Source organism: Metarhizium robertsii (assembly GCF_000187425.2).
Source record: "Metarhizium robertsii ARSEF 23 chromosome Unknown MAA_Scf_11, whole genome shotgun sequence".
NCBI lineage: Eukaryota > Fungi > Ascomycota > Sordariomycetes > Hypocreales > Clavicipitaceae > Metarhizium > Metarhizium robertsii.
In genome coordinates, this window is record NW_011942151.1 from 12,540 (window position 1) to 40,357 (window position 27,818).

At 49.7% G+C, this 27,818-nt stretch overlaps 11 protein-coding genes across 11 annotated transcripts; 5 read left to right on the forward strand and 6 right to left on the reverse strand.

Moving 5' to 3' along the window:
• Positions 1 to 790: 790 nt before the first annotated feature.
• On the reverse strand, positions 791 to 2,420 carry MAA_06543 (Cytochrome P450 CYP587C1; the record flags this gene model as incomplete). Its single annotated transcript, XM_007824541.2, has 2 exons — positions 791 to 1,832; positions 1,897 to 2,420. 2 exons carry the CDS (start codon positions 2,418 to 2,420, stop codon positions 791 to 793), a joined length of 1,566 nt encoding a protein of 521 aa, XP_007822732.2.
• Positions 2,421 to 3,855: 1,435 nt separating this feature from the next.
• MAA_06544 (BcSTC6, sesquiterpene cyclase) lies at positions 3,856 to 6,258 on the forward strand (the record flags this gene model as incomplete). Its single annotated transcript, XM_007824542.2, has 4 exons — positions 3,856 to 3,962; positions 4,036 to 4,417; positions 5,120 to 5,529; positions 5,592 to 6,258. 4 exons carry the CDS (start codon positions 3,856 to 3,858, stop codon positions 6,256 to 6,258), a joined length of 1,566 nt encoding a protein of 521 aa, XP_007822733.2.
• Positions 6,259 to 7,943: 1,685 nt separating this feature from the next.
• On the forward strand, positions 7,944 to 11,946 carry MAA_06545 (Dynamin, GTPase domain protein; the record flags this gene model as incomplete). The annotated part of the gene is made up of 13 exons (XM_007824543.2): positions 7,944 to 8,997; positions 9,052 to 9,104; positions 9,174 to 9,643; positions 9,696 to 9,751; positions 9,812 to 10,026; positions 10,080 to 10,222; positions 10,286 to 10,656; positions 10,758 to 10,921; positions 10,975 to 10,984; positions 11,039 to 11,245; positions 11,304 to 11,415; positions 11,471 to 11,562; positions 11,624 to 11,946. 13 exons carry the CDS (start codon positions 7,944 to 7,946, stop codon positions 11,944 to 11,946), a joined length of 3,270 nt encoding a protein of 1,089 aa, XP_007822734.2.
• Positions 11,947 to 12,830: 884 nt separating this feature from the next.
• MAA_06546 (D-isomer specific 2-hydroxyacid dehydrogenase) lies at positions 12,831 to 14,111 on the reverse strand (the record flags this gene model as incomplete). The annotated part of the gene is made up of 4 exons (XM_007824544.2): positions 12,831 to 13,431; positions 13,498 to 13,579; positions 13,653 to 13,705; positions 13,762 to 14,111. The coding sequence occupies 4 exons, from the start codon at positions 14,109 to 14,111 to the stop codon at positions 12,831 to 12,833; spliced, it is 1,086 nt and encodes a 361-aa protein (XP_007822735.2).
• An 868-nt stretch (positions 14,112 to 14,979) lies between these two features.
• On the reverse strand, positions 14,980 to 15,759 carry MAA_11600 (HypA; the record flags this gene model as incomplete). The annotated part of the gene is made up of 1 exon (XM_011412515.1): positions 14,980 to 15,759. The coding sequence occupies one exon, from the start codon at positions 15,757 to 15,759 to the stop codon at positions 14,980 to 14,982; it is 780 nt and encodes a 259-aa protein (XP_011410817.1).
• Positions 15,760 to 16,886: 1,127 nt separating this feature from the next.
• MAA_06547 (2-nitropropane dioxygenase) lies at positions 16,887 to 17,978 on the forward strand (the record flags this gene model as incomplete). The annotated part of the gene is made up of 1 exon (XM_007824545.1): positions 16,887 to 17,978. The coding sequence occupies one exon, from the start codon at positions 16,887 to 16,889 to the stop codon at positions 17,976 to 17,978; it is 1,092 nt and encodes a 363-aa protein (XP_007822736.1).
• Positions 17,979 to 18,410: 432 nt separating this feature from the next.
• MAA_06548 (Cytochrome P450 CYP684F1) lies at positions 18,411 to 20,263 on the reverse strand (the record flags this gene model as incomplete). Its single annotated transcript, XM_007824546.1, has 4 exons — positions 18,411 to 18,589; positions 18,651 to 19,353; positions 19,412 to 20,047; positions 20,159 to 20,263. The coding sequence occupies 4 exons, from the start codon at positions 20,261 to 20,263 to the stop codon at positions 18,411 to 18,413; spliced, it is 1,623 nt and encodes a 540-aa protein (XP_007822737.1).
• Positions 20,264 to 20,787: 524 nt separating this feature from the next.
• Positions 20,788 to 21,385, forward strand: MAA_06549 (thioesterase superfamily protein; the record flags this gene model as incomplete). The annotated part of the gene is made up of 2 exons (XM_007824547.1): positions 20,788 to 20,892; positions 20,936 to 21,385. 2 exons carry the CDS (start codon positions 20,788 to 20,790, stop codon positions 21,383 to 21,385), a joined length of 555 nt encoding a protein of 184 aa, XP_007822738.1.
• Positions 21,386 to 21,519: 134 nt separating this feature from the next.
• On the reverse strand, positions 21,520 to 23,331 carry MAA_06550 (caib baif family enzyme; the record flags this gene model as incomplete). The annotated part of the gene is made up of 3 exons (XM_007824548.1): positions 21,520 to 21,992; positions 22,058 to 22,992; positions 23,069 to 23,331. The coding sequence occupies 3 exons, from the start codon at positions 23,329 to 23,331 to the stop codon at positions 21,520 to 21,522; spliced, it is 1,671 nt and encodes a 556-aa protein (XP_007822739.1).
• Positions 23,332 to 23,906: 575 nt separating this feature from the next.
• MAA_06551 (macrophomate synthase) lies at positions 23,907 to 24,954 on the reverse strand (the record flags this gene model as incomplete). Its single annotated transcript, XM_007824549.1, has 4 exons — positions 23,907 to 24,251; positions 24,315 to 24,523; positions 24,579 to 24,706; positions 24,764 to 24,954. The coding sequence occupies 4 exons, from the start codon at positions 24,952 to 24,954 to the stop codon at positions 23,907 to 23,909; spliced, it is 873 nt and encodes a 290-aa protein (XP_007822740.1).
• Positions 24,955 to 25,783: 829 nt separating this feature from the next.
• Positions 25,784 to 27,598, forward strand: MAA_06552 (L-amino acid oxidase; the record flags this gene model as incomplete). The annotated part of the gene is made up of 2 exons (XM_007824550.1): positions 25,784 to 25,981; positions 26,042 to 27,598. 2 exons carry the CDS (start codon positions 25,784 to 25,786, stop codon positions 27,596 to 27,598), a joined length of 1,755 nt encoding a protein of 584 aa, XP_007822741.1.
• Between the last annotated feature and the right edge of the window lie 220 nt (positions 27,599 to 27,818).

Sequence of the window (27,818 nt, forward strand, 5' to 3'; positions counted from 1 at the left end):
GGTCAAAGCTAAAGAGGTTACGAAGATGATCAGGAATTTGGAAAAGATTCTAAAAACGCTGAACCAAAGCGTAGCACCAAGGAAGCTGTGAGACTGGCCACAAAAGGGGCCGACAAGGCTAGCAAAGCCGAGGCCAAAGAGGCCAAAAAGGCCAAAAAGGCCTACAAGGCCAAAGCTGCCAAATAAATCTGTATTGGCGGTTTTACCTCTTCCGGAGGGAAATATATATATATATATATATTATAATAAAATTTTATATTTTACTACTTTATTACTTAAAAACTAGTACTAATTACTAATACCCTTTTAATTAAAAGTATTATATTAAAAAAATTATTATTATCTGGATTATATTAAAAATACTTAGGCGAGAATTACCCTTAATAAGCCTGAAGTTTAACAAGCTACAAATCTCAAGACGGTAGAGGCGGGTTATCAGTTCCGCTTGTTTTACAGAGTAGTTCAGGTTCGCGTCCGCTCAGACCTTGCCATTTTGTTAGGGCCCCACAGCTTCGTAGCGCGACAAGGAAAAACAGTGTACGCTGAACCTGGACGGCCTGCACTTGAGACAAGACATAAAAGGCTTCACACGGCCGCAAGACGTAGGGTAAATAGCATCGAATAAATACATGTATTTACCGATTGGTTTTGCTCACGGATCCAACGAGACGGGTTGTATCCCACTGCGGACAAGATTGGACAAGCCGCCCACGGAAATGCCGCGAAAGACGGTGTGGATAAATGGGCCCATGTGGCCAATATTTGCTACTATTCCCAATATTCCCACACATCACACCGTCCCATCCGCCTTGGCCCGCCTCATTCTGGCATGTGCCGGGCCACCGTTCTTCGGATGGGCCGTGGCTTTGCCTGTCGTGTACATTCGGTCCCCTTCCACCGTGGATTTCGAGACCTTGACACCTATTCGCTGCTGTGCCTTGTCCCAATCGTCCCAAGCCATCTCGATATCAAAGTCCCGAACGACAGCCACCAAGGCCAACTTGAGTACCACAATTGCCATCTCTTGACCTATGCATTGGCGGGGCCCTAGTTGAAAGCCCCGCCATACGTTCTTTGGCGGGTGAAGCGGGTGCCCTTCAGCCACGACGAACCGGTCGGGAATAAATTCAAGGGGCCTGGGGAAATTCTCCGGGTCCCGATGGATAGTGATGGAGCTGTCAAACAAGTCAAAACCGTCTGTTGGCCACGGCACTTCTGAACCCTTGATGTTGAAATCAAAGCCACGTCGCCCCTGCCTGATGGTAATAGTTGCCGGGTTCATCCGCAAAGTCTCCTTGATAACGCCCATGGTATACTGTAGCGAGTCTAATATATGCGGCGAGAGACGGATTTTGTCCGCCGCTGCTCTCGGGTCGGGCCCGAGCACCTTGTCATGTTCAGCGCGAAGCTTGGCAACGCAGTCGGGGTTTGATTCAAGATGCTTGAACATCCACGGAATAACTGTCGATATAGCGTCGTCGCCGCCAAAAAAGAAAATCATGAGCTGACAGAATATTTGCTCAACAAAGTCTTCATCCCTGCGCATTTGGGGTTTGCCGCTGCCTTGTGACTCTTGTTTGCAGGCATCCACGGCTGCCTGCACGATCGTCTGTGGACTGCCATGGCTGTTGCCAGAAATTGCTTCACAGATGAATGGCCGAAGATGGTTAAACAACTCGCGTCGTCTTCGAGCTATCTGCATCTTAAACATCGGTGTAGCTCTCCATAGTAATTTTAGGGGACTCAGGGTAATTTCCATGCGCTGTAGCTGCTCTCGATATGCTAATGTAAACAGAGACGGGCATGACGTCTGAGATTTCAGAGAAGAATTACTGTCGCCATGTCAACTTGGTGGACACCTTCAAGGTCAGAGTGGGAAAGTAATTGAACCCTCACATGATGACTCGCCCGGCGCTATCAAACGCCAGGTCGGCCGATATCTTCTCAAGCTGGAACACGGGGCCCCAACTCCCCCCTTCACCGCATAGTTTGGAAATGACCGTGGCAAATGACTGCGCATCTTGGAGCAACGCGGGTATCCAGCTCCTGATGTTGGATTTACTGAAGCCAGGATTGAACGTCGAGCGCCAGGCACGCCACTCGTCCCCGTGCATGCAATTCAAATCTCTTCCCTTGGAAATCGGTTCCAGAAACTTTCCTTGCATCGGGGACTTTGCCAACAGTTGGCCCATCTCCATCTGATTGGAGACATATGCTTTCAGGGAATACGCCATGGGGCGCGAGAGAGGCCATACGTCAACGTACACCACGGGCGGACAACTGTCCTCGGCGGGGAAGAAATCCTTCCAGTGCGCGGCCATGTAGGAGCCAAATGATTGAATGAAATTTGCATCTGTAGCCCAGTCCAGGTGAAATTTTCTAACCACCAGGAGGTGGCCAAGGAGAAACGAATGCTCCATAATTGGCTTACCATGATTAGCAACAAGTTGCTAGATTGGGGCCATGTCGAACATACAATGCCACGAGCTTTCATTTGCCTGAATTTCATTCTGTGCTGACACAAAGTAATAAAAAACTTTAATAGCAACACACTTGCTGCCATCATCAAGAGCCTAGGCATTGACGGCGGAAGGCTGATAGCCATGGTTCTAGGACACACCTGGTGTTTCATAAAGCAATTCTTGCAAGTTTACTAGTATCTTGACATGAATGTTTAAAGCTTCTCATATTTATAGGTGTACTGCGAGGTAACGGGCCCAGCCCGAGCGGGGGCTTCGGATTCAGCTCGCATGGGACAGTTTGTCTCCCGCTCCTACATATGTATCCTCTGTTGACGTTCCAGTCGTGAAGGCGTACCCACTGGTCACAGCCCATGCATTTACACTTGACAGCTGAAAAGTGCATCACGGTCTGGGAAATTATGCAGCAAATGCCCAACTAGGAAACAGATTATTGGAATAGAAGATATGTTTGGTGGCAGCTAGTAAGCATCAAGCCCACCGGCAGCGGACTTGCCCGTGCCGTTTTAAACGCGGCACGGGTTATCATCCATATGAGATGTTGCCACCATCTCGTTTATCCACGTAGGATGCTGCTTACATCATTATCATTCAATACAATTGGTGCTTTTGGCGCCATTACGCTCCATCTTTTGTGGCCCTCAATTGTCTGACATCGTGTCTACTCGGACCTTTTTTATTTAATAGACATTGACCCTGTGCTGCTGCCGCGCCTTGATGCCCTTGCCGACCACATCAACGGCCTCCATCATTCATACCCCGATCCGTTATTAATAAAATCTCTGGCTTCTCAACATGCAGGGTTCAAAAATTCTTTCTGTGATTAATCCTATTCTGGCCAGAAGAGTGCCTAGCTTTTTCTCGCGCTATCCTGCTGCTATTAGCGTCGCAGCAATTTCGGTTGAGAATGCGGTTCGACGAGTCGGCAGCCAGGCCTGTGAGCCAAACTCGAGGGAGCAACGTCGTGCTCTAATCCGGCACTCGAACCCTCATGGCGATCCATTTGCCATTTGCCATTGCTCTGCAGACCCCGAGAGGCTAGTTTTGCTTGCTAGTATCATTGAAGTGATGTGGATTCATGATGGTATGCAATGTCTAATCCCGCTAAAAGTTGAGACGAATTAACAATCGTCTGACCGAGAAAAGATGTGACAGAGGAACTTGATCACATAACAGTGAGTGCACTTTCCCTTCCGGCAGCAAGGAAATATTTCCGCTAAGTGAGTTCGAGGCATGTCATGAGCATGGCAAGCTTTCTGAGGTGCTACATGTCCAGATTGACCCTGAAGCATATCAACCAGAGAACGCCAGACAGGGGGCTTTGGCACGTCTACTGAGAAAAGCGGTCGATTTGGATCCCGGACAGGCGCCGAAAATGGTTGAAACGCTTCAAAGTTATCTTGCAACGTTTGACAGCCGGGACGACGACTTTGATCATATGGATGAATACATGCCTTACAGAATTGGTAATTGTGGCTACTGGTGAGCGCTTTCTCTATCAACATCATACGACGTGAGGCCAGGGGGTGGCATTTAGGCACTAACGCCATCGCAGGATCTCGTCGTATTTCATTCGATGGGGTATGGGAATGACTCTTAGTGCTGCCGATTATGAGTCAATCCGCCAGTATGACACTGCCATGGGAAACGTTCTTGGCTTAACAAACGACTATTTCAGCTGGAACGTGGAAAAGGACCAGCCTACTGACCGCATTAGGAACGCCGTGAGAGTATTGATGAAGCAATACAAGGTGACATGGAAGGCTGCTAAGGATATGCTACTTGGCATGATTATTGAGGAAGAAGCGAGAGCGGCTAGGCTAAAAGAACGTCGTCTCATGCAGCCTGTATCAGAGGAAATCGCAACGTACTTCGAGGCCATTGAGCTATATGTTGGTGGAAGCTGCTACTGGCATGCTACCGCACCTCGTTACCAGGTAATTGAGTAAGGCAATTGCTATGCGGGCCGAACCACTTTGCTACAAGGGCCGTCTTGGAGGACTTGTGTGGCTGATTTTTTTTGTCATGTGCCTTTTTGATTTCAACATGGCCGTAATAGATGCATGGCGCTAGCACTGGCCTTGGACATGGAAAACTGCATGTGCTCTGCTAGTATAATCAATATTATTTGCAGAGGACATGACAAATCGTCCTGTTGCGCACGGCAAACCTGCCGAGAATAGAGCGGCGGGGCCAATCACGGAGACTTGACGGCCCGCTTGATTCCAGGATTGTAAGTACATACAGGTTTGAGGGTCAAAATTGTCGCAAACGAACCGACCGACATGATTCAATGTTAGCCCTTTGCCCCGGAACCAACACATGCAGAGCCCCCCTCCTTGGTGTTGAGCGACCATGGCCTCATCACGGAATAAGGGGCCGCTAATCCGCTTCAAGTAGATGCTGCGGCGACCAGTAAGCAGGTAATGAGGTCAAGTGATTACGGTGTCTGGTCTGGTGGAGCTGCAGGCATGACTGGGTTCACGAGCAACACACAGTTCTAGGACGTGAAGAGTGTTGTCTTCATCCTGCTTCATCTCGCGTCGCGGTGTGCGCTCGTCAGTCAGTTCCCCTGGTCGCAAGATTGCCACCAACGTACGCGGTGTGGCAGCAAATACGGCTCAACATCCATCTTTTAGAGTCGGCAGACCGATGACTCAAGCTCGTCATCTATGCAAGCGACTACTGCAACGTCGATTCCGACACCTACGGTCAATGTTGGCCCGCTCACGTCGATTTCACAGGCGACCGAGTGTCTCGATGCCGAGATTGTTGCTATATCAGTAGATCCTTCTTCCACCACCTCTGTGGAGATGCAGCTTGGCTTTAATGCGAGGGACAACTCTGGGAATTATTGCTTCCCGAGCGCTTATATGGATGCCGTGGTGAAGAATGAAAGCCCTATTTTTTCTCCCGGCAGCGCATGTCCGTCTGGCTACAAACCAAGATGCACTCTGGTCGCCCCCGGTGTCACGCTTGCCGCGGCAACCAGCGTGCAAGTTTGGGAGTCCTTGGCCAACGGTGATGTGGTAGTTGGGTGCTGTCCTAGGTAGCCTCTCTCATGTCTGCCTTCAATGTTGACTGGCGTTCCAAGGTCTAACCATGCTGCAGGGACTATGATTGCGCATACGGCCCCAACAGATATGCCTGCCTGTCGACTCTGGGGGAAAGCGAGACCATCACTGCCGTCTACGCGAGAAATGTATCACGAACTGCACAAGTTACTGCTGGTTCGTACACAAAGGCCACCCTGCTTGCGCTTCAGTTGCTTTACGCTTCTGCAAATACGGCCCGCTCGGACACCAACACGACATCCGCTTTTGCACAAAGCAATACACCCTCTGGCGACAAGCCATCTTCTTCTTCTGCCGACGAGGGTACTACACTGAACCGGGGGCAAATCGCAGCCATCATAGTGTCTACCCTTCTGGGCGTAGTCGCATTGCTACTTTGCGGCATCTTACTCTACAGGCGTCGCATACGAAAGGTTGAGCAAGCACCTGAGAGAGGCGGAGACGCTTCTCAGACGGAACCCTGTGGCAAACCAGAGCTTGACGCATCTACGAATATAGCCTGCGTCAACGAGATGGACCCTACTCCGCGCTCTGAGCTTCCAGAAAGCGAAAGGGCCTTTGAGGCACGCACGCAGCAAATCGCCGAGCTGGAAGGAGACTCTGGGGTTCGCCATGAATATATCACTGGAAAACCACCGGCCATCAATAGAAAACCAGTCGCGAGCAGTCCGCAGGCTAGCACATCAGATGCAACAACAAGCTGAGGAGGACCGGCTGGGTATTCCACACGGAGCAAAGGCGGAAAGAGGTCTTGTCGTCGCAAGCGCCCAACATTGGCATCATATTTTGAACTGGCTAAAAGAAGTTGACTCCTTTGTAAAGGTCGGGATTAAATGACGTCGTCAAGACTATTGAACTCTCCACATCCGTCCCATTTTCCTCCTCATTCTCATCAGCCGTCGTTTCTCTCGTCATGTCCTCTGTGTCACAAGCCTTGAGCCACTCCCGCCCATCAGTCGTGCATTCCTCCATGGCATCCGTGAACCACGGCTGTCCGACGCGGCGAGATAACGGCCGATGCCCTTTCCTCAGCCACGTCCAGATCAACCTGTGTAGACGAAGACGTGTAGTTGGGGGTCTGCCTTGCCGCATCTACGAGTCGTGGCCTGCCAACAGGCGTGGCTGGCTTTTCAGCCACCTCAGTCTGTGTCGAGGCAGACAGGCAGACAGGCAGGCGACAGCCACGTGCAACTCACCGGGCGAGGTGAGACTGTCCAGGACTCTTTGGTTCTCCAGAATTCTCTCCAACTCCTTTACAACATCGCCACCATCTTCCCTCGGAATCTCCCGTGTGTCGGGCGGATGCCTGTCTACGCCTCGCTTTCCGCGGATGCTTGCGAGCTCTATCACTGGGATGGCTAGGTGTGCCCATCACTGCATGCATCAGATCATGCAGCCGATACCTGGGTAAGATGAGACTTGCCATCACATTCCCAACCTCATCTCCCACCCAAGCCATGGCATCCCTTGGCATTGCTGCCGTGGCCCAAGGCCGCTCACTGTTTTCAAGCCGCCGAGTGGCAGTTGGCCGAGAACGACACGATTTCATGAATTACCGCGTCGGCCGGATTGTCAGCTCTTATGTACGCAGCGGAAGAGGTAAATGAATGACATGCAGGGACCTGGCTTGGGAATACTCGCGGTGTGGACAGTACGCATCACATAATGCTGACAGGGAGTGCGCGTCCTTCCGGCCGGTCCAGTGAGCACTATCAATGCAGCTGCCTCCTTTCGTCTTCTTTCGCATGATGTCTGGTGATTGCCCGCAAAATCATCACCTACAAGGTGCCACTTCGCGCCGACACAACCAACTGGAGTGCTTCAAAAGCCGCCCAAAATTCACTTGCAATGCAAGCATCAACAGGGGTGTCGCTCCATGCAACATGTTGGTCGGAAAGATGGCGATACCCAAAGTTTCAAGCCTTCTTAAAGCAGCCGTTTAATGTTGTGACAAGGGTTCGATATGAAGGCTTGGAGCGATAAAGGGCTCAATTCAATAATAATCTCGTAGGATGTCAAAGGTCCTGAATTGCGACAGGAAAGGAAGAGAAGGGTGACCGCCTTATATACATGAAAGGAACGCCTAGGCCTATAGTCCTTGCCCGGGCACGTGTTCTAGCTGTGTAACTAACAAGTCCTGTATCGGCGAAGCCCCTTTGTTGGGCCTCACGACCTGTTAGGCCTTTTCCGTGTAACATATTCCCAATTGGCTACAGGATGATTGAAACTCGTCTCACTTGGCGCTTAAAAAGGGAAGCCGGGATGAGTCTGTTACCCGAAACGAACCAACATGCATTGAACATGCATCGGCATCGACGGGCTCTAGTAAATACTCAGCCGTCCCCCTCATCTCCCTCCCTTTAGCGTTATTGTTCTCACTCCGCGTAACATGACAGACGAGCCGTTTTGTCGATTGACCATGGCACCAGATGTCGTAAAAGAAGAGGTGGCAGAGAATGCAGCTACGGCAGTTGCGGCACGCAGCCCTGGTAAACCTCGAAATGAAACTCTTTCAGTCAGCACTCGGTCTCAGCCGCTTATATTTGGAGAGGAATGGAAACTGGCTCTTGACGAAGCTGGAACACGCCAGAGACCTCAGCCGGCCGCCGTTATCCCCAAGTTTGTGTTTGGGGAATCTTCCAAAGCTGCGACAGCATCTTCACCATACCTTGCTGGTGCTATTTATGCAAAGACTGCGGCAAAGACTGCTGGCGACAACTCGTCAATTGAGACATCCACGTCTCGGCGAGACACTACATCCTCCGTCACAACACCTTCCTTCACGTTCGACATTGACCCTTCAGCACTTGGGGAAGGTGCTCGTGAGGCAAATCCTCCTACTTCAGCGGAGACTGCTTCTTCATCTCCACCAATAGTTTATCAATTTGGAAGCTTTCGTGGATTGCACAATGTGACGCCCGTGCCATCTCCCAAAGCTGAACCGTTCAAACTATCAGACGACTACGTCTTTGATTTCTCATTACCCTCACCAAAATGCCCAAGTCCGAAGGCGGCGTTCAAGATCAGATCGCCAAGAAACTCACGGCCCAGCTCACTGTCAGATTTACTGGGTTATTCACCCAGCACTCAGTCGGGAAGACCACCCGCGGAAACAGGGCAATCGAGTACGAGCGAGCCAATTCTGCTTTTGGGTAACCAGAGTCACTCAGACCTCAGCAGGGCTGTGGCTGGCAGTCAACAGCCAGTGGTTGCTTATGATGTGCTTAACGAAGAAACACCCCGTCATCCCTTCTTCAGCAACACATTCCAAGCCACGCTGCAGAAAGGCCTAAGAATCGCAAAGGCGGCGACAGATGTACTAAAGTCCGTCCGCTCCGTTCAAGGATCCGGTTTGGATAGTTTGTTAAAGGAAGGGGAGGACTTGTGTGCATTTCACGGCACCAGTACCAGAACAATTGCTATTCTGGGAGACTCTGGGCAAGGTGTGCACACCTTCAAATGAACCATTAAATATTCGCACTGCTTACACCTCTTAGGAAAAAGCAGTCTTATAAACTCACTGTTGCATTTCCCCAGGCTTGCAAAAACTGTCAGTAACGTTCAACATCCACTAACCGTCGTCGGTTGTTCTGTCAACTGACTTTGAATTATATGTAAGGGAGACTCCGGCTCCGCCTGCACGTCAGTAGTGACTGAGTACCGGCAAAAGAGGCCGAACCAGAAAGATAATATTTTGATCGAAGTAGAGATCTTATCACGGTCCGAAATAGAGGAGGTGCTAACAGATTACTTGTGGAAGTATCGCCTATTTTATAACGCCGAAGACAATACTGAATTGGAGACAGAAGAGCATAGAATTTGCGAAGCCGATGCATCGCAGGCTTGGTCGGCACTGGATACCGCCTTTAGACATCACCAAGAGTTTTCGAAACAGTTTCTTCAAGATGATTCTTCAGGCGCAGTGGAGCGAATAAAGGCAAAACTCGTCAGATGGGCAGAGGAAATTGACTGGCCAGATGATGTAGTGGATTCCGTGTGGCGGAGCTCAGCAAGAGACTCACGAGAATGTTTTGAAATGACGAGAAAATTCATGGGAGATAAGCACTGGCCCTTTACAAAGATTATTCGGTCTGTTTCCCTGCCAATGTGTGACATCAAGCGCCTTACTAAACCATTGCAGTGTCTATATCAACGCGCAGATCCTAAAGACTGGAATAGTGCTTGCGGACTTGCCTGGTACGTTGACCATATCGACCCGACACGAATGTCACCGTGTGAAGCTTACGTCGAGTTTAGGGCTACAAGATACCAACCTTGCGAGAGTGAAGGCTACGCAGGACTACTTGATGAAATGCAACTCTGTTTTCATTGTTGCCAACATTTCCCGTGCCATCACAGACCAGTCTCTCAAATCTTCTCTGTTTTCAGTTCTGTCGCGTCATGTGCCACTGGAGCTCGAAGAGTCCGGAGCAAAGGCACTGCGGATTGCAGTGATATGCACACGAGCCGAGGTATAACACGGCGCAAATGTGAAATAGACATGGATCTGACTACTGTTGTGTAGGATATAGACATTGAGAACGCCAAGCAGGAATTCTGTGGCCCTGGTAATTCCGTTGACCTCGACGAATGCGACAAGCTTGAGAGTGAGCTCGAGGCTGCAAGGCGGACTGGCGACTCTGCGCAGAAGAAGCGGCTAAAGCTAAAGTATGGCGATTTTATCCCAGCCTCTACGATTCGACTTTTTCTAACCAGACCCTGGTGTTGCAGGCACAGACTTCTATTCATTGAGGCTCGCAATCAACACGTGAAACGAGGGCTGCAGAGCGCATACGCATCTAAAATTCCGGACCAGACATTGGATGTTTTCTGTGTCTCCAACAAAATCTATGAAAAGCATGTGCCAAAAGGTAATTCTGAATTTGTCGCAGCAAGCGGCATCCCAGAACTTCGAAGGTTCTGTCATACCATCACCGCAGACGCACAGTTGCAGGAGGCGACGCATTTCTTGAAGTCGTCAATCCCGAGTTTCTTGACTACCCTCGAAATCAGACTCGGCAGTCTATGCTCCGGAGATGAAAAGCTTGCTAGGTTCCAACAAGCTAGAAATAGTATTCACAGGGGACTGGATGAAATGGTTAGTAACGAGTTGTATTATGCGCGGTTGGCCAATGGAATAGCAAAGCTCACGTCATGCCACAGGCGAGTAAAGCAGCGAGTGCTATTCATCAACTGTTGGAAGAATTGAACAGCGACTATCATTCTCAGATAGTAGGACTATTCGGCAAGTATAGAGCATTACCGCCAAAACGAGCATCGCTAATCACCTTTTTGGCGTGTACAGGTAGAAGCGAGCAGTGGCAACATGCAGCCGCCGCTCAGGGAGAAATATGGCAAAAGCACCCTGTAAGATACGTGTGCCCTTCTTTTATGTGCGTTGCTCATACGTTTGTATCTAGTGGCATTGGAGTCGGTAAAACCTCTCACTGTTCAAATGATATCGATATTAACTAGGCACAACAGCTCAATATGACGCATGGTGTTGTAACAATGGTCATCATGCGACGGCAGGACGGGACCGTGAGGATTGGAACGCCAAAATCATATGGAAGATGCGCTCTGAACTTGACTTCCAGTGGACTGTCGTTGAAGAAGAGGCTGAAGCTGGCTTTTGTAAATTGCAAAAGACTTTGGACGGGCTCTTCGCAAACTTGCAAGCAGTGCTTGTGGGTAAGTCACTTTCCGTCTACAGGACAGAAAGACTGGGTCAAACTAAACCTAAATTCAGATTTGATGCTCGGCAATGACCTCTCCGTGCTGGAGTATGCATTGTCGGCCCAGATACACAATGTGACGTATAGAATCCAACGGGCCAAGGAAGGGTATGCCAAGGAAATGAGGTACGCATCGACGACCGATCTGCCTCCATGTTGAATGCTGACCGCCGTTGTCTAGTCTTACGAGACGATATGCTTCCGAAACAAACTTCACGTCTTTTATTCTGCAGCAGATGACCGATACCTATCGACATGCCGCAGGCCAAAGGGGTAAGTATCGTTGCTATCTCTTAGTTTTAAAACCCATGTGAATAACCCATCGTTCTTCTAGGAGCAGGCAAATCAGCACGGCAAAAGGCAATAGTGCAAGGTCGGATAACAGACAACATACTGTTTCCAACCATCTGCGCTCTCATCTCAGATTGCACCCACAGCACGCTCCAAAACACACGGCGGGAGTTGCTAGAGATGATGCAGGCTTCCATCGGGCATGTCAGGTCTGACTTTACATGTGCTCTCGGCGATGAGAATTCTGATAAACGTCCGATTTGCCTGACCATGGAGTCCGCCGACCTAGCGACATTGCGTGAAGCACTGTCTACGGTTAAGCTGCTCAACTTGGAGGCAAAGGTTCTTTTCGAACCAGCCGCATAGATCCTGATATGCCGCTCCCTGCGGAGGATTTATACGCAGTTAGTCAAATAAGCCTTCCCTTCTAAAGAGCATTACTATAGTAGGGGGAAATACGTTTTATCCAGTTATATATTCTTATAAAGTATATTATAATTATTAGTTTTATAAGGAAAGTACATTATGAGGAATAATATATAAATTTATTTATTTAAAAACTTGTAATAAACTAGCTATACCTACTGCTATATATATATATATTACTAAATAGTAAGAATAAACTTAAGAAAAAAAGATAAAAAAAGAAAGGTTTTACCTCCTCTTTTTCTCCTTATTATACCCTGCTCTTATCCGAGATTTATCTGTGCCAGGTCTAGTCTGGCTCCGCTTAGGCTGCTGCCTAGACCCGAGCCTCTAGCTCGAGTCTATAATAAGTATACGTATTTAAGTGCTAAAAAGTAATATACCTTTATATAATAGGCTTTTGAAAACCTGTTAATATAAATACGTGCAAGACTATAACGGGGTTTAACCTTGCCCCCTTAAAGCTCTTTTTGTACAAACACGGCTTATAAGATCCCCTTTGAGGCCAATACGAGGAGTTGAAAATGTCCACGACTCGTATCCTTCTCGCTTGCAGGATAAGCTTGGTAATAGATCAGGGAAAAGTTGGCGGAAGCAAAAAGGTGTTACACTCGGTCTGTTCAAGAACAGATAGGTGCGCCTCGAGTATATTGCGAAGCAAAGTTAATAGGATCTTATACTCCGTCTTGGCACATTCTAATGCCTTCGCAACAAACTATTATTTCCTACAAGCATAACCCTTGTTCGATGAGACCATGAAACTCCCAGTCTGGTCATCAGTTCTGTGCATATAATAAAGCCTATATGTAAAGACGGTACAGACACTAGTAGCCAGTTTTTCTGCTCACTACATTTTCGAGGGGCCGTCCTTTGCTTAGTCTCTCTAGATTCATTTCCAGGATTTCCATTATCCTTGTACTGTATCCTGTCGATCTGCCACCTACATGCGGTGTGATGATTACATTCTTGGCTGTCCAAAGTGGATGGCCCTCTGGGAGTGGTTCGGGATCTGTCACGTCCAGTGCCGCGCCTCTTATTGAATCATTGTTCAATGATCGAATCAGAACATCAGTGTTAACAACAGGACCGCGAGCTATATTTGAAACAAACGTCTTGTTCTTGGCCAAGATTTCGAACTCGGCCTCGGCTATGAGCCCCCTCGTAGCTTCAGTTAGAGGAGTAGCTATAACTAAGAGATCGAGGCCCGAGCCGAGGAAGTTGTGCAACTCTTGAGTCGAGCTTCCAGAAAACCATTTACTTGGCAGGGTGCCGTCTGGATCTCCAAGCCCAACAGGCGTATAGCCCTTATCGCGACGTGACTCGGGGGTCGGGCGTGGATGGAGAGTGTAAACATGCACATCCATTCCTAGTGCTTTGGCAACACGGCCTGTCTGTCGCCCAATACTACCATACCCCAAGATTCCACTAGATTTGAAAGGCCGATTAAGTATTGTTGTAGTGCCCAGGTAATTATATGTGAGAGCGACTTACATTCGCCTGCCGACAGAGTCATCCGGCACGTCCTCGAGTTTATCCCATCTTCCTTGGCTCTGCTGCTGCCAGTAGGTTGGAACTATAAAAAAAGAGCAAGAACAACGTCAGCTTTTATTTCCACCGTGTCTGCTACAGTTGTTGTAACTACTCACATCTGTGTTGCAGGGCGAGATATGAAACAACCACCCACTCTGAAAGCTGAGGTCTGCACATGTAAGTCATTTTGCTTCCCATTATCCCCCGAGGCTCGAAGCAGCTTACCCGTGTACTCCGTTTGCAGTACAAAAGGTGATTGTCTTTTGTTTAAAAATGGGCTTTCTCAATACCGGGTCCGCGCCCGCCGTCAAGAGTTGAACATATTCCAACCTGGGGGCTTGTTCGGCACTGGGCAGTGCGCTGCATGTAACCAGGATTGTCACATCCTTCCATAGCTGCTCTGGATTGTCGTCACACTCAAGCGCACTATTCCACGACTGCCGGCGAGATTCTATGGCAAGATCGGGAAATCGCTTGTGAAGGTGGTCAAGATGCTCAGGCAGGACCCGCCAAGGGCATAGCAAAAGCAATTTGTGACCTTGCAACGTGCTGTTGACATCTACATGTATCCGCATTATCACGTCAACCTTGTCGGTCAAGGTGGCAATCGTTTTGTCCAAAGCGCTCTGAGAAATAGCCTGGTATGGAGGGAGGTATGGAACTGATCAGCGCACAGCAGCAGGAGGATGGCTGGTGTGAAGTTAAATGGAAGCACCCTCTTCTCAGTGTACCCTTGAAACTTGTACAAGCCCATAACAAACAGGCAACGCGTACAAGTACGCACACGAACTAGCTCGCAATGGTGCCTTGCCAATGACACGTATCTTGGGTGCCCTTGTGTGCACTTGGCAGTGTAGTACTGCATGTCGCTCACCGACTTGCCGCCATGCCCGGTACAAACACCCAACTGTGTGTCTTTGTCTTTGATGCGGCAAGTATTGACCCTTGCACAGTTCCAATTAGTCTGGCAAGTCGTTTTGGGCATCAGTGGAGATTTGGCGGAACGGAGAGGAACACCGTCTGTTGTGGCGTTAAATTGAGCATACACATGTAACTAGACAATTTAAATGCATTGATCTACGGGATACGACGTCTATACATGAGTGTAAGCGCCACAGTTGTTGAAGCTGCTTTTGCCCTGATATTGTGTCTTGTAGTACAAGACAAATCTAGTCTTTTCGAGCAGACGACTAACGACTTAGACTTGCTACCAGATCAAAAATTAAATCTAGGGTATTGCCACTATGGTGCCGGATTCTATAAGTTCTTGTCGCGTAGAAACTCGGTAGCAAAGATGGAGATTAAGATTACACATGGCAGTTTTACAGGTTGGGTTTTTTCGTGGTTTTATTTAGGTGCTTTGCTGTCCCCTTTTCAAACTGCGACTGGTGTAGGTGACTCTTTGTTTTACATAAAAAGTGAACCTTTTGTTGGTAACAATATCTAGTCGACCTTTTTTTGGACAACTGACTCCTCGTTTGTCCTGTGAGCCCAGTCCATGATTCCAAAGCCCCCCGAAGAACCAAAGTAGACGTGAAACCTCTCATGATGACGGTCATGCATCTTGGCCAGCCCCAGGAAGAAATCATAACCACTATGTGCCACCGAAGTGGCAAGGAGGTCCCAACCCACCATGACAACCAAGACCAGCACATGGGAGCGCAACACCACCAGCGGCAGAGTAATTGGCAACACATTGAGCAAGATGTGTTCGACGGGATGGGCGTACTGCGATGCAAAAGCCATAGGCGCCGTGAAGTTGTGATGTATCTTGTGAAGGCGTTTATACAACGGCCGCCAGTGTAGCAGGCGGTGCAGGTAATAATGTATCGCCTCGCGCGCGATGAAACTCAGCACAAAATCGCGCGTAAACTCGGCAAGGCTAGGTAAATCGCCCTTCATCCGTACTGTGGCCTCACGGCCGCGTGATGAGTAATAGTTGAGCAAACAAAAATGAAGGAGCAACTCGATGGCTTGATTGCAGATGGAGACGGCGACACATCGCCCGATATCCAGAAGCGTGGGCTGTTTCTCTGCTGGCTGAATCTTGTACCTGGTTGAAAAAGACGGCGCCAAGTAGTTCAATGACACCAAAGTGATGCCGGGCAGCCACCAGAAGAGTATCTGCAATGCAAAATGAACACCGAGCTCGACAGTGTAAACGTCTTGACTTGATGTAATGCTTTCAAAAAGATCCGCCATGGCGGTTGGCTCGATCGCCATTGTAACGACGTCGAAGAAATTCACTTGCGAATGGGAAAGGTAGGATATGGGTCTGGCGTGCAACTTGAATCGTTGGAGCCAGTGCTTGCTACTGCTTATTATTTGACTTTGTATTGCAGTACCGTGTTATCTTGACTAGCATTCGCCGATGGCGCGCGCCGGATCTTTTCGCTAGGCATGAAAAGGCACATTCCGCATCAAAGGCATGGGGTGTTTAGTAGGACAGATAATACGCCATAGGTTATACACAACATTGTCCACGCCGTGATAAAGATACGGTGAGAGGTGAGCCAGCGGTGCCGTGGTGCAGTTTTTGCCACGTATGCTAGCCGACCCTTATGCGGGCTTCTTCAGCAGCCCACCTGAAGGCGCTTGAGAAAAGAAGAGGAAAAAAAAACCGCCCAATGCAACGTCGGGAGACATGCCGTCATGCTACCGACTCTGGCGCTTGACGATGTGACCGCAAGGAGCGTGATACGTTGAGATAGTATCAAGCACGAGCCAATAAGCTGTGCTCCTACTGCGAGCAAAATATGGAGTATCTCCTTGTCGATAGGGATGCGGTACAATATGCATGTCTCACACTTGGATGAAGTGTGCCGCGTCGTTGTATGCGTGGCTACTTTCAGCTGCAGCCTGGATGAAGCCATGCAGTACTACGCCCACACCTTGGAAGGATAGGACTGACCGCATCCTTTGTTCACTCTTCAGCCGTTGAGTCACAATGGACAGAAAATACGACGGCACAGACGCTTTGCTCAGGGGTACAGCCAGCTGTACACGAGCCATGGAATGCAGAGTTGGCGCGTATGCAGCCACAGCTGATCTGCGCCATCGTCGGCAGAGTATGGGCTCATGCAGTCAATACGTGGATCGCCTATTCCAGATGGGCTTCGTCGAAGCCGCGTGTATCCCTGTGCGCTCTTGCTCCCGAGCCAGACCGCCTCAAGGCCGAACCGGGAGCTGGTCAGTAGATGGTATTCTCTTGGGAAACGAGCTTGGTGTGGCTAGTCGGAAGTTCAGACATCGCAAACAGCTCATATGACTGTGTAATTTGCCTTGTTCTATTTGTTTGCAAGCCCGGATTAGTATACCCCCTTCTTTACCGTGCCATCAAGTCTGTCAAGATGGCAACCTCGCAATGTATCCGCACACCAATCACAGACATGTTCAACATCAAACATCCAATCCTGTTGGCTGGTATGAACGCTGCCGCCGGTCCTAGGCTGGCTGCTGCTGTAACAAATGCCGGAGGCCTCGGTGTGATTGGCGGCGTCGGCTACAGTCCTGACATGCTCCGTGAGCAGATTGCCGAGCTCAAAGAGCACTTGGAGGACAAGAATGCCGCGTTTGGCATTGACTTACTCTTGGCTCAAGTGGGTGGTGGTGCACGAAAGACCAACCATGACTACACAAAGGGAAAACTCGACGAGCTCATAGACGTTGTCATTGAATCGGGTGCCCGCCTCTTCGTCTCGGCTATCGGGGTCCCGCCCAAGGCTATCGTTGATAGGCTTCATGCCAATGGTATTGCATACATGAATGTCATTGGCCATGTAAAGCATGTCAAAAAGTGCCTCGCTGTCGGCGTTGATATAATTTGCGCCCAGGGCGGCGAGGGCGGCGGACATACTGGCGATACGCCAACAACTATTCTTATTCCTGCCGTTGCCAGAGAGGTTATAAATCACCGGGCGCCACTGACTGGGGGCCCTATTCAAGTTATTGCCTCCGGCGGTATCTATAATGGCCAGTTACTTGCGGCTGCTCTCATGATGGGCGCGAGCGCTGTATGGGTGGGAACCCGATTTATTTTAACGAACGAGTCTGGCGCCCCAACAGCTCACAAAGAGGCGGTACTCAGTGCCGGCTACGATGACACTATTCGCACCGTCGTCTTTACTGGCCGACCTATGCGCGTGCGTACCAACAGTTATATCGAGGACTGGGAGACCAATCGCCAACGGGAGATGAGAGACCTCACAGGTAAAGGGATAATACCATATAATTTCGACTATGATAAGCTCGTGAGAGGTAATGGCAAGGGAAATGACACTGATGGAGATGAAAACCCGTTGGCCAAGTTTCATCCTTTCTTGATGGGCAAGTGTGCCGCTGTCGTCAATGAGATCAAGCCTGCCCAGGAGGTGGTCATTGAGTTTGTCAATGATGCTATCAAGAATATTCAGGCGGGGTCAAACATGATTGCAAAGCTATGAAAGCAGACTCATGACGGAACCGATGGAGTTGAAGTCGAAGACCAATTGCGTTTACATTACTATTCTTGGTATCATGAGCTATTCGAATGGCAATGGCCGATGAAGCAGGAGGGTCTAGCTTTATTGTAGCAACCAGGTGATGTACTGGTATTGCTTCCCAGGCAACGTAAAACGCCTTTTAATTTTACGTTTGCTTTATAGGTGCTATTTATGCAAGCCTATTGGGCAAAGTCACAAGATAATCACAAGATAATAGGAGCCATTTGGTAGTATGCAATATCATGATTCAAACAACACGCAGAGACTATTTGTAATAATTGATGCTAGTTCAGTAGTCATGTTCTTAGCACATGCGCGCTTGCCCTTTCCTATAAGCCCTGCATTGCTATCCAAGCATGGATTGTTGTAGTTGCCCAACATGTCTCGTATGCTCTAAGCCGCTTGAATCAGGCAGCGGTTGCCGGCAGGTACCGTGGTGAAATATATCGCAGGCACCATGTCCTGGTCTGACATGCCTTCTAGCGATGATGGCTTAGCCTCGGGAAACGTCAGGAAGAATCGCGCGGCAGCGAGCCGGATCTCAATCTGTGCGAGGTGCAACCCAATGCAACCTGCAAAAGGCGTCGTGTTAGAAGAATCAAGCATGGAGACGGGTATATAGATGGCGCCTACTTCGAGAGCCTCGACCAAAAGGCATGAATGCGTCCTTCATAGCCTGAGTTGGGTTTTCCCAACGCGAGGGGTCAAAGACGAATGGGTCGGGGAAAATGATGGCATCACGGTGCAAGCTATACGCCTGCGTACTAACGACTGTACCCTGATCGAGGCAGAATCCCGCTAGCTCAGCTCCTCCGGGGGGTACAGTCCGTGGAAGACCTGCCTGCGCGCCGCCGTAGAGCCGGAGCGTCTCCTCGACGACTTGGCCAAGGTAGGGTAGTTCTCGCAGTTGTGATTCTTGGTAATCTGGCGGAAGAGATGCCAACTCCTTGACTAGCCGGTCCCGGATGTACGGGTTGCGGCAGACGGCCCAGATGAGAAAGGCAAGTGTATTGGCTGTCGAGCCGCTTCCGGCAACGATATAAGTCTGGGCATCGGCGATTACCTCGTGGAAGGGCAAGTTGTCCTCTTGCTCTGCTTCAAAGGCTTTGGCCAACAGAGTCTTGTGGGCCATGCCCGGATCTGCGTCGAGGAGCTGCCGGTAGCGATCTAGTGACTCTGTGCAATACCGTTTGATATTGCTCGACCCCTTGACCGCCCGTTGGAAAATGGGCAGCTGGAAAGGTAATTTGAAGGCGAGACGGGTCAGGCCCGGGAAAGTAGAACGCAGAGCAGCCACACTGCTCACATTCTGGAGTTCGAGGGCGTATTCAGTTTTCTATGGCATTGATCCATGAGTATAGTGAACAGGGCCAAAGGGGACATAAAAAACAAACCCGACCAAGCTCGACCATGTGGAACGAGTCGCCAAAAGTAAGTTGTGCAATAGTATCCGTTGCCATAAACGTGGCCCATTTGAACACGTCGGCCGCGCCGCGCACCTTCATCTCCTCTCCCATGCGCTGCACCACCAAATCCGAGATGGTGCGGATGGCAGGAATCATCTTTTTGAGAGATGTCTCGGTCAGCGGCCCGGCGAGAAGCCTGCGGTGACGCCGGTGAAAGTCAATGTTGGCGGTGCTGAATATAGACTCGGGTGGGACGATGCGGCGATAGAATCCCGACTTGAGGAACGTGTCTTTGACACTGTAAATTGTTTTTACGGCGTCAATATCGGTAACGTTGACTTCGTCCGGCGCGATTCGCACAATGGGTCCTGGGAAGAGATGATGGCCGCGGTCAGTCAATGGCAAGGTTTGGGTTGGGGGGTAAGCATTGTGGAATCCGGTGCCGGTAGATACAAACCATATTGGGCATGTAAATCGTGGATGTACAAGCTGCGTGTACCACGGAGGAAGTGGTAGTCGATGACCACTCTCGTCCACTTCGAGTACCATGGCCCGGGGACGCGCGATATCGAGGAGCCAGTGACTCGTTTGACGATGCGACGGAGACGATGAAGCAGGTATACACTGGAAACGGCCAGCACTATGTGCAAGTAATTTGCGATGAAAAGATCCATGTTACTCGATGTGACGGCGCCCTTGCTCGTTTACACTGTAGAGGCCGGTTCTCTATTTTACCTCGTTGGCATGCCGCAAGAGCCAACCAAGGATTTCGGCAAGAAACTTGGCAATCACATCCTCTTCTTGGGGACAAGGCAAGTTCAACAAGAACCAGACCATCATGGTGCAGAGTGTGTCTCGGCAGCAATACCTGTCAGCTAAAGGGACGTCTGGACTGTCTCGGACGTGTGCAGCGCGACGAGAACCAAGGCTCAGCAAATGCTTCACCGCTGATATCACGAAACAAATACTTGACCGCTAATATCGTGAACCTGGACACTGCATAGCTGTTCTGGGCATACATAATTGCTTTTCTAGTACAACCATGGTAGTCATGTACATGCACATGCACATGCAGCACGCTGCATCATGGCGTTTTCGCACCAAATCAGTCCATGCACATCTACACCGAAAATGCATGCGCGTCCGGTGCATTGCTTCACAAGATTCGGGCATCAGACAATAATAGCATTGTTCCAGCTCGACCCCGTATGGAAACCCTTTGGAGATTCTCGCATGGTTTCCCTGCCGAAGCGGCGCTGTGCATCAAATAACTGATGTCATGCACAGAACCCAAAGTCGTCGTCCGTATTTTTACCTTTGTGTTTCCAATTGTGATGCCACAAACTACAAATCAGCATCCCAACATGGCCAACCAAGGCTCCGATGCCACTCTCAACGACGCCGCGGGCGACAAGATCCGCGATTGGCTCCAACTCACCAAGAACGGCCATGGTCCCCTGAAAGAGGGAGTACGTATTTTGCCATTTCCTGTCATCCCTCATCCTTTAGCAGGAAAAAGCGAGCAGTCTGGCTTACATGTATGCTCTCCAACAGGACTGGATGGTTTCCGTCATGCCCTTCTTGGACGTTCAGTCAGCCACGGCCAGCGCCAACACGGCTTCCATCACCTTCACATACACGGTCCAACCTCAACATTGCAACCGTCTACATCACCTGCATGGCGGCGCCACAGCCACTCTCCTGGACTTTTGTACCAGCGTCCCCCTCTCTCTCGTCAGCCGGCCCGGCTTTTGGCAGTACCTCGGGGTGAGCCGCTGCCTCACCGTCTCGTACCTACGTCCCGCCCGAGCAGGCGATCAAGTTCTCATCGAGACTGAGATTGTGCAGGTTGGAAAAAGGCTCGCTACTCTGAGGGGCAGCATTCGTCGCAAGGAGGACCGTCAGCTGTTGTGTACTGCTGAGCACCTCAAAGTCAATATCGATTCAGCCGTCAGTTTGTAGTTGGATAGTTTGTGTGTGGATTCCTTAGAGAATCGACATGATTTTATAGTAACCGCATAAACGTTGTCTCCTCCAGTACTTGTGCACGTGCTTGTGTGAAACAGTGGCTTCTCAATTCAGCCTCGAATCGGCCATCATCTACCATGAACACTCTGCATATTGCCTGTGCCAAGTTCGCCTCCACCGCTCCATTGCGGCTTTGATCTCCCTCGTGCCCCCGAAGGCACTTCATACTCTAGCTTCAGGCGTGAAAATCTAAATGGGGGTTCCAGAATGGATATGTCATCATCTAAACCCCATTCCCTCCCAGACATCTTGGTAAAGTACTCGGGCGTTTTGCACAACTCAGGCCGAGCCTTGATCATGGCAGCGTGAGTTCTGGCAACCAGAGTTCGCATCCCGTCATAGTGCCTGGCCTGGAAACCTGGATTACGTGCCCTTAGCCGGCGACACTGATCATCCGTGTATTGACCCAGACGATAGAACCAAATATTATATTGGGTCAAGCTGATATCGATATCAAACGCTGTATCCCCTTTGGAACGTTCGAGAAGAGCCAGCATGGCAACAGCCGCACCCACTAGGCCGGCTTGATAGTCCGAATTCGCTGTTTGTTTCAAGTTGAGCGATTTATTCCGACGTAGATGTATATTGTAAAACGGTGGTACTTACGCAGCGGAGGCAGCACAGGTTCGTCCAGTCCCAAAAATTGTCCCTGCAGCCATGAATGGCCAACCAAGCAATCGCTAATTTGCTGTAAGCCTGCGCGATGCGCAAGCGGGCCTTGAAAGCCATAGCAGTTCTCCCTCAGATAGATCAGACGCTCGTTGATTTTACGCATGGACTTGCTATCAAAACCAAGTCTTGCCAATACGCCAGGTCGATAGCAGTCAACCAAAACATCAGCGCCGGCAATAAGCTCAGCAAGTTTTAATTTTCCCTCGGCATCTTTCAGGTTAATCTCTGCATCATGTTTTCCAGTGTTCAAGTCAACCCAGGTGATGGGAAAGTCAGGAAGTTCCTTGTGTGATATTTTAATGACTTCGGCACCAAAAAGCGCCAAGAGTTTAGACACGATAGGACCGGCCATTGCCCTAGAAAAGTCAATAACCCGAATTCCTGCAAGGGGCTTTAAATTGGCTGCGTGTGGGTTTGGTGGCCAGTTAGTTGAAGGCGCGGGTATAGACTTCATAGTCCAAAGCGGCTCTGTGCTTATAATCCTGCCATGTTCTGAGGCGAGAAACTCTTCATGTGTCAGACATGCGACTCCCGGTTGACTGAAATCATCATTTGCTATCCGTTCTAACGTGGCCGCGTCATGTTGTTTCACCTTTTCGGCGTAAATGCTAAAGGCTTCCTCGTGTGTGACATGTTGCTCTTGCACACCGAGCATATCCATTGTTGGCTTGGGGTTGAGCGATCCATGTAGTTGATACCACTTCCCATCCTTTGTTTGATAAATATTTGTAGCTTGTTGATGAATTGGTTTTTGTATATCATATAAATCACCTTTATCAAGCTCGGCCGCCAAGTGAGCATGTTGCCAGAAGGGCTTGCCATTGATTTCGGGTAAAAAGAATGACTGGAGAAACAATGTTGCGAGGTCACTGTATTTTGTTTAGCAAAGCTGCTGCATACCCTCGAAAACTTCGTTTGCACCGTGACGAGTTGGGGTTTGCTTACGTGTCGACTTGAACGTCTTGGTACTCTGTTCCGTATCGATGTACGCATATTGCATTCGCTGTCGCTGCTACAAAACCTGAAAGGGCAGAGGCAGATTCTGTCATTTTGCAACAAGTGGGCATGTATGGCTTGGGATCGATGCCAACAAACTGGACATGCTTTGCTGCTTCAATAATGGATGCAGGCAGACCCAACTGCTCGTTGTTGATGAGATGTTGGTGGAAAATACGCGCGCTCTCTTCTTGCACTGAATAGTTGTCCATCTTGCAAATCGTTTCTGAGCGTGTCATGTTGATGTGAATCGGGATCGAGTATCAATTGGTTGTAGTGTCCTGTTGGTTTATCAACACTGACTTGTGTTGCGCAAAGTATCGATTACCCCGTGTCACACAATGATATAGACAAAGTACATGTAGGCACGCCTCATTTGCAGCGTGAGATTAGTCACAGACTGTAGTTGGGTGCCTGCACTTGAAGCATGAATGCCCTGCCAGCCCATGGACGAGACGCCACTGCCCCTGTAGGACCGTGACAAGAAATAACCTGGCTCAGATATGGCGTCGTGGCGTCTTCCCGCAGCTTGTGCGTCGGAATTCTGGAGCTCGTGGCCTGCAGCCTTCTGCAACAGGACGAATATAGCCTACATATGTATCAATGTACTGCTGCTTTGTCTCAGCCCGTCCCAGAATTACTACTGGAATACGCCCAAGCATTGCCAAAGGGTCAAGCTCCAGTATACATAGTGCGCGGCCACGGAAAACATTATCTTTCGCAATCAATGGCCGGAAAACTCATGACAACCGGGAAACAATCGGGGATATTGTGTCCGTTATCGACATTAGGCTATACTACTTGCACGCAAAGCGCATCTTATCGCCTCTCGGCCATCTAGATGAAACCTGACGATGCTATTGATATCGGAACTTGTAACGATGAGGTCAAAGTCCTTTAACCACTCCTCAATGCCCGGGGTGGCCCTGAAAGCTATAGTCATGAGCGCCATTTGATGAGCTTTGGCCGCCTTGACCAGTCGGTCTCTGGCCTCGCAGAATACGGCATCGTCTTCTTTCCGTCCTGGGCCTCTGACCGGTAGGCGCAGTGAGACTCGCATATCACCCGGGCCGAGCATCAGGGCATTGATGCCTGGTGTAGCTGCAATCTCGTCGACATTTTCTAGCCCCAGCTGTTGTTATTGATTAGAAAAAGTCTGGTTCGGGTTGTGAAGACAAGAGTGCCAAAGTCTTACGGTAGTTTCAATCTGGCATATGACGGCGACATGCTCATCCGAGATTGTCTCGGCCGTGTGTCCATCCGGTGCTTGATCTGTAAGGAACGGCACAAGAGCCCATGGCGCCAGTGATCTTTCACCACCGTTGTAAGCATATCTGACCTTGTTTACCGCCGCCATGGCATCCTTTCGTGAATTTATGTGCGGAAAGACAATGCCAGATGCGCCTATGAGAGTTAGCACTCTCCCTTGGCCACAACGAGACGGTAACATCTTCCTCACCAGCGTCCAAAGCGTAGGCGAGCAAATGGGATTCAGCGCCTGGAACGCGCACCAGCGTACACGTCTTGCCCTCGCTTGTAAAGTTGATTGTTCGAATGAGTCCCACCAGACCCTCGGCATCGATGGCTCTGCATGGGTTGCGCGTTAGCAACTGGTTGTGTTGAGTGTGCTATCATGACACATACGTGTGTTGCGCATCAATAAGAATAAACTCGAACCCTAGCACAGACGCAGACCGCGCCGCTTCCATGTGTGGAATAGACAGCATGGCGCCAAACAACCGTCTCTGTCCACTCGAGTCACTGTCGCGAGTAGACTGAATGGCGGCGACAAAGTTTGATGGCTGGAAAAGCGACAATGCCCGGAATGCCTCCATGATTGAGGTTGAATTGAAGCAAATATCCCAACTGCCACAAATAGACAACCTGTAACAAGAATTCAAGGCTTGGATTTGCCTCGGGCTCGAGAATGGAACTTGTTCAGATGCCGGGGAGAATTTGAACCGCTACCCTGCAACGTCTGGATATATTAACAAGTTTCAAACCAGGGTGAGCAAAACTTGGCCATCGCACCGACGTTCATCACTGAAGTACTTGTCCATAGCTGAATATTCCGATATGAGCAATCAATATCCTCTGCTACTCCCGACCACATCGCGCATGTTACGCTACAAGGCAAGGAAAACCTACATGCTTCTCAACAAACAGCCTACCCTGCTCCGTCGAGAAATACGGAAGCACGGCATACAATACAGTGTAGAATAGGCTTGCATACGACCATCAATGCATGCGACATCATATTTCTAGTCACACCGCCATTTGCAAAAGCTATATTCTTAGCTCATGCACCATCATGCATGGCGGACAGAATGGTCTGTCGTGGACATCTTGTACCCCCTGTTGCTCCCGGCCGATTGTCTCAGGTGAATTTCCGCCTTGGACCAAGTCTCGCTCGCTCTACATCTGTGTCTGACTCCGGGTCACCAAGAAGAGACCAGTGACGGGACACCAAGCAGCACCTTCAGATAGACATATCATCTGTTGGACACAATTCGTTCAAGGGTGGGTAAGTAAAATGATGACCAGACTACGGCCATGGCGTCCCGTCGACCACTCACAAATTACAATAGTAGTACCAGTACTCCAGAGCACTGGGTTGCAAAATCGTGCTTTAGCTTGGGCCAAATGCCTTCAAAACATTCAACAATGCGTATCAAGTTATCGTATGTGGCTGATGATGACTCGGTCAGTGACGGAGCAAACCAACCGGCGCATGAGCAGGTGTCAAGGCTCCCGCTACTCGACTGTGAATCCCCTCATCGCGAACCATGCTGCGATCCGGATGATGCAGTTCCAAACTCTTCTTTGCCCGATACTGAGCAGTCTCAAAATCATGTCGGTAACGTACGTGACAACCACTTTGGCAATTCTAAACGTCTTATTCTCTGACCGCAATTACACCAGTCTCACAAGATCGGCATCATTGGTGCTGGGATAGCAGGTCTTTACATCGCCATGATTCTAGATGACCTTGCCATCGCGGATCTCACTTATGAAATTCTTGAGGCTAGTTCTCGAGTAGGTGGGCGACTGTTTACGCACCATTTCAGCAGTGACAAGCACGACTATTATGACGTTGGTGCCATGAGATATCCTAAGGTTCCGCCCATGCGGAGAGCTTTCCGCTTATTCCATGACACAAAGGTTCCACTCATGCCATACTATATAATGGACAGAGAAAGCTGTCCCAGGTATTTCAACGGAAGATTCTTTGCACCTGACGATGCCGATCCACATCACGTCGGTGAGGGCAACGGCGGTTCAGTTCCTGATTTTGTGGTGGCTCAATCCCGGGAGCTTCTGGAACGGGAATATGCACCCTATAAGGAGGGTCTGAGACAAGATTTTTCGACTGGTATTGAGGAGCTCTTGAAATCTGATGATGTCAGTACTCGACAGCATCTCGCTTTCGGTGGGTTACGCCGCGCCCGGCCCAAGTACGACTTTTTCAGTATCCAATGGCTGGAGAGGCAGAGCACATACACTGGCTTCTTTGAAAGGGCATTTTCCGCCAGTGTGATGAGATCATACTTGACCATTGGGGTTTCGTGGTGGTGCATTGACGGAGGCTCCGGCGTCCTGATTGATGCGATGCGAAGGCGGATCCGAAACCAGGTCGAAACCAACAAACATGTCACGGCCGTCACGATGGCTCGAGACATGTCTGAAGAGAACAACTTGTCAATCCATGTCCAAGGCGAATATCAGCCTCGTACGGGATTTAGCACGGTATTCAGCACCACCACTCTAGGCGCCCTGGAACGTATCGATCTGGCAAGCCTGGACTTGCATCCCTCACAAAGTGAGGCCATCCGTGCGATGCACTACGAAGACGCGACCAAAGTGGCCATCAAATTCAAATACCCTTGGTGGATTGTTCATTGTGGCATACGCCGTGGCGGCATGGGCATGACGGACTTGCCGATGCGAAGTTGTGTGTACCCTTCATACAATATCCTCGACGGTCCCGACGAGCCATCCGTCCTTATTGCATCGTATACACAAGGCCAAGATGCACGTCGTATTGCGTCTCTGATCGGTGCGTCTGCGTCGGATGGTGAGCCGCTCATCGATCTGATATTACGGGACCTGGCGACGCTACACGGCCAGCATGTGACGTATGATATGATCAAGGACGCATACACTGGCGAGTATCATGCCTATTCGTGGGGAAACGATGGCTATGCTTCGGGCGCACATGCATCTCCTAGTCCTTCACAAGTCAAAAATCTACTGCCATTCCTGACGCGGCCCGCCGCACAAGGAAAATTCCATATTGTTGGCGAAGCCTCGAGTCTTCATCACGGCTGGATAGTGGGCGCTTTGGACAGTGCCTACAGCGCCGTGCATCAATTTTTACGACTGTACGGTCTGGAGGACGCGATTGAACATCTTGAGAAACGCTGGGGTCTGTCTGATGAAGTTGAAAGTGAGTGTCAGGAGAAGTCGGGAGCACATTAAAGTTGACAAAATCAAACTGGTCACTAGTCGCCTCTCCATATCATGGGGGGCCATGATGTCAAGTTGACTCCAAAGGTTGAGTGTCTTGTTTTATTTGTCTATATAGACGGAAATACAGGAAAAACGTCCAACCATTTTGGTCTTTCAAAGCTTTAGTCTTGCATCTTGGAAAAAGTCGAGAGAGAGAAGAAATTCGAAATCTCGGACCGGCAAGCCTAGA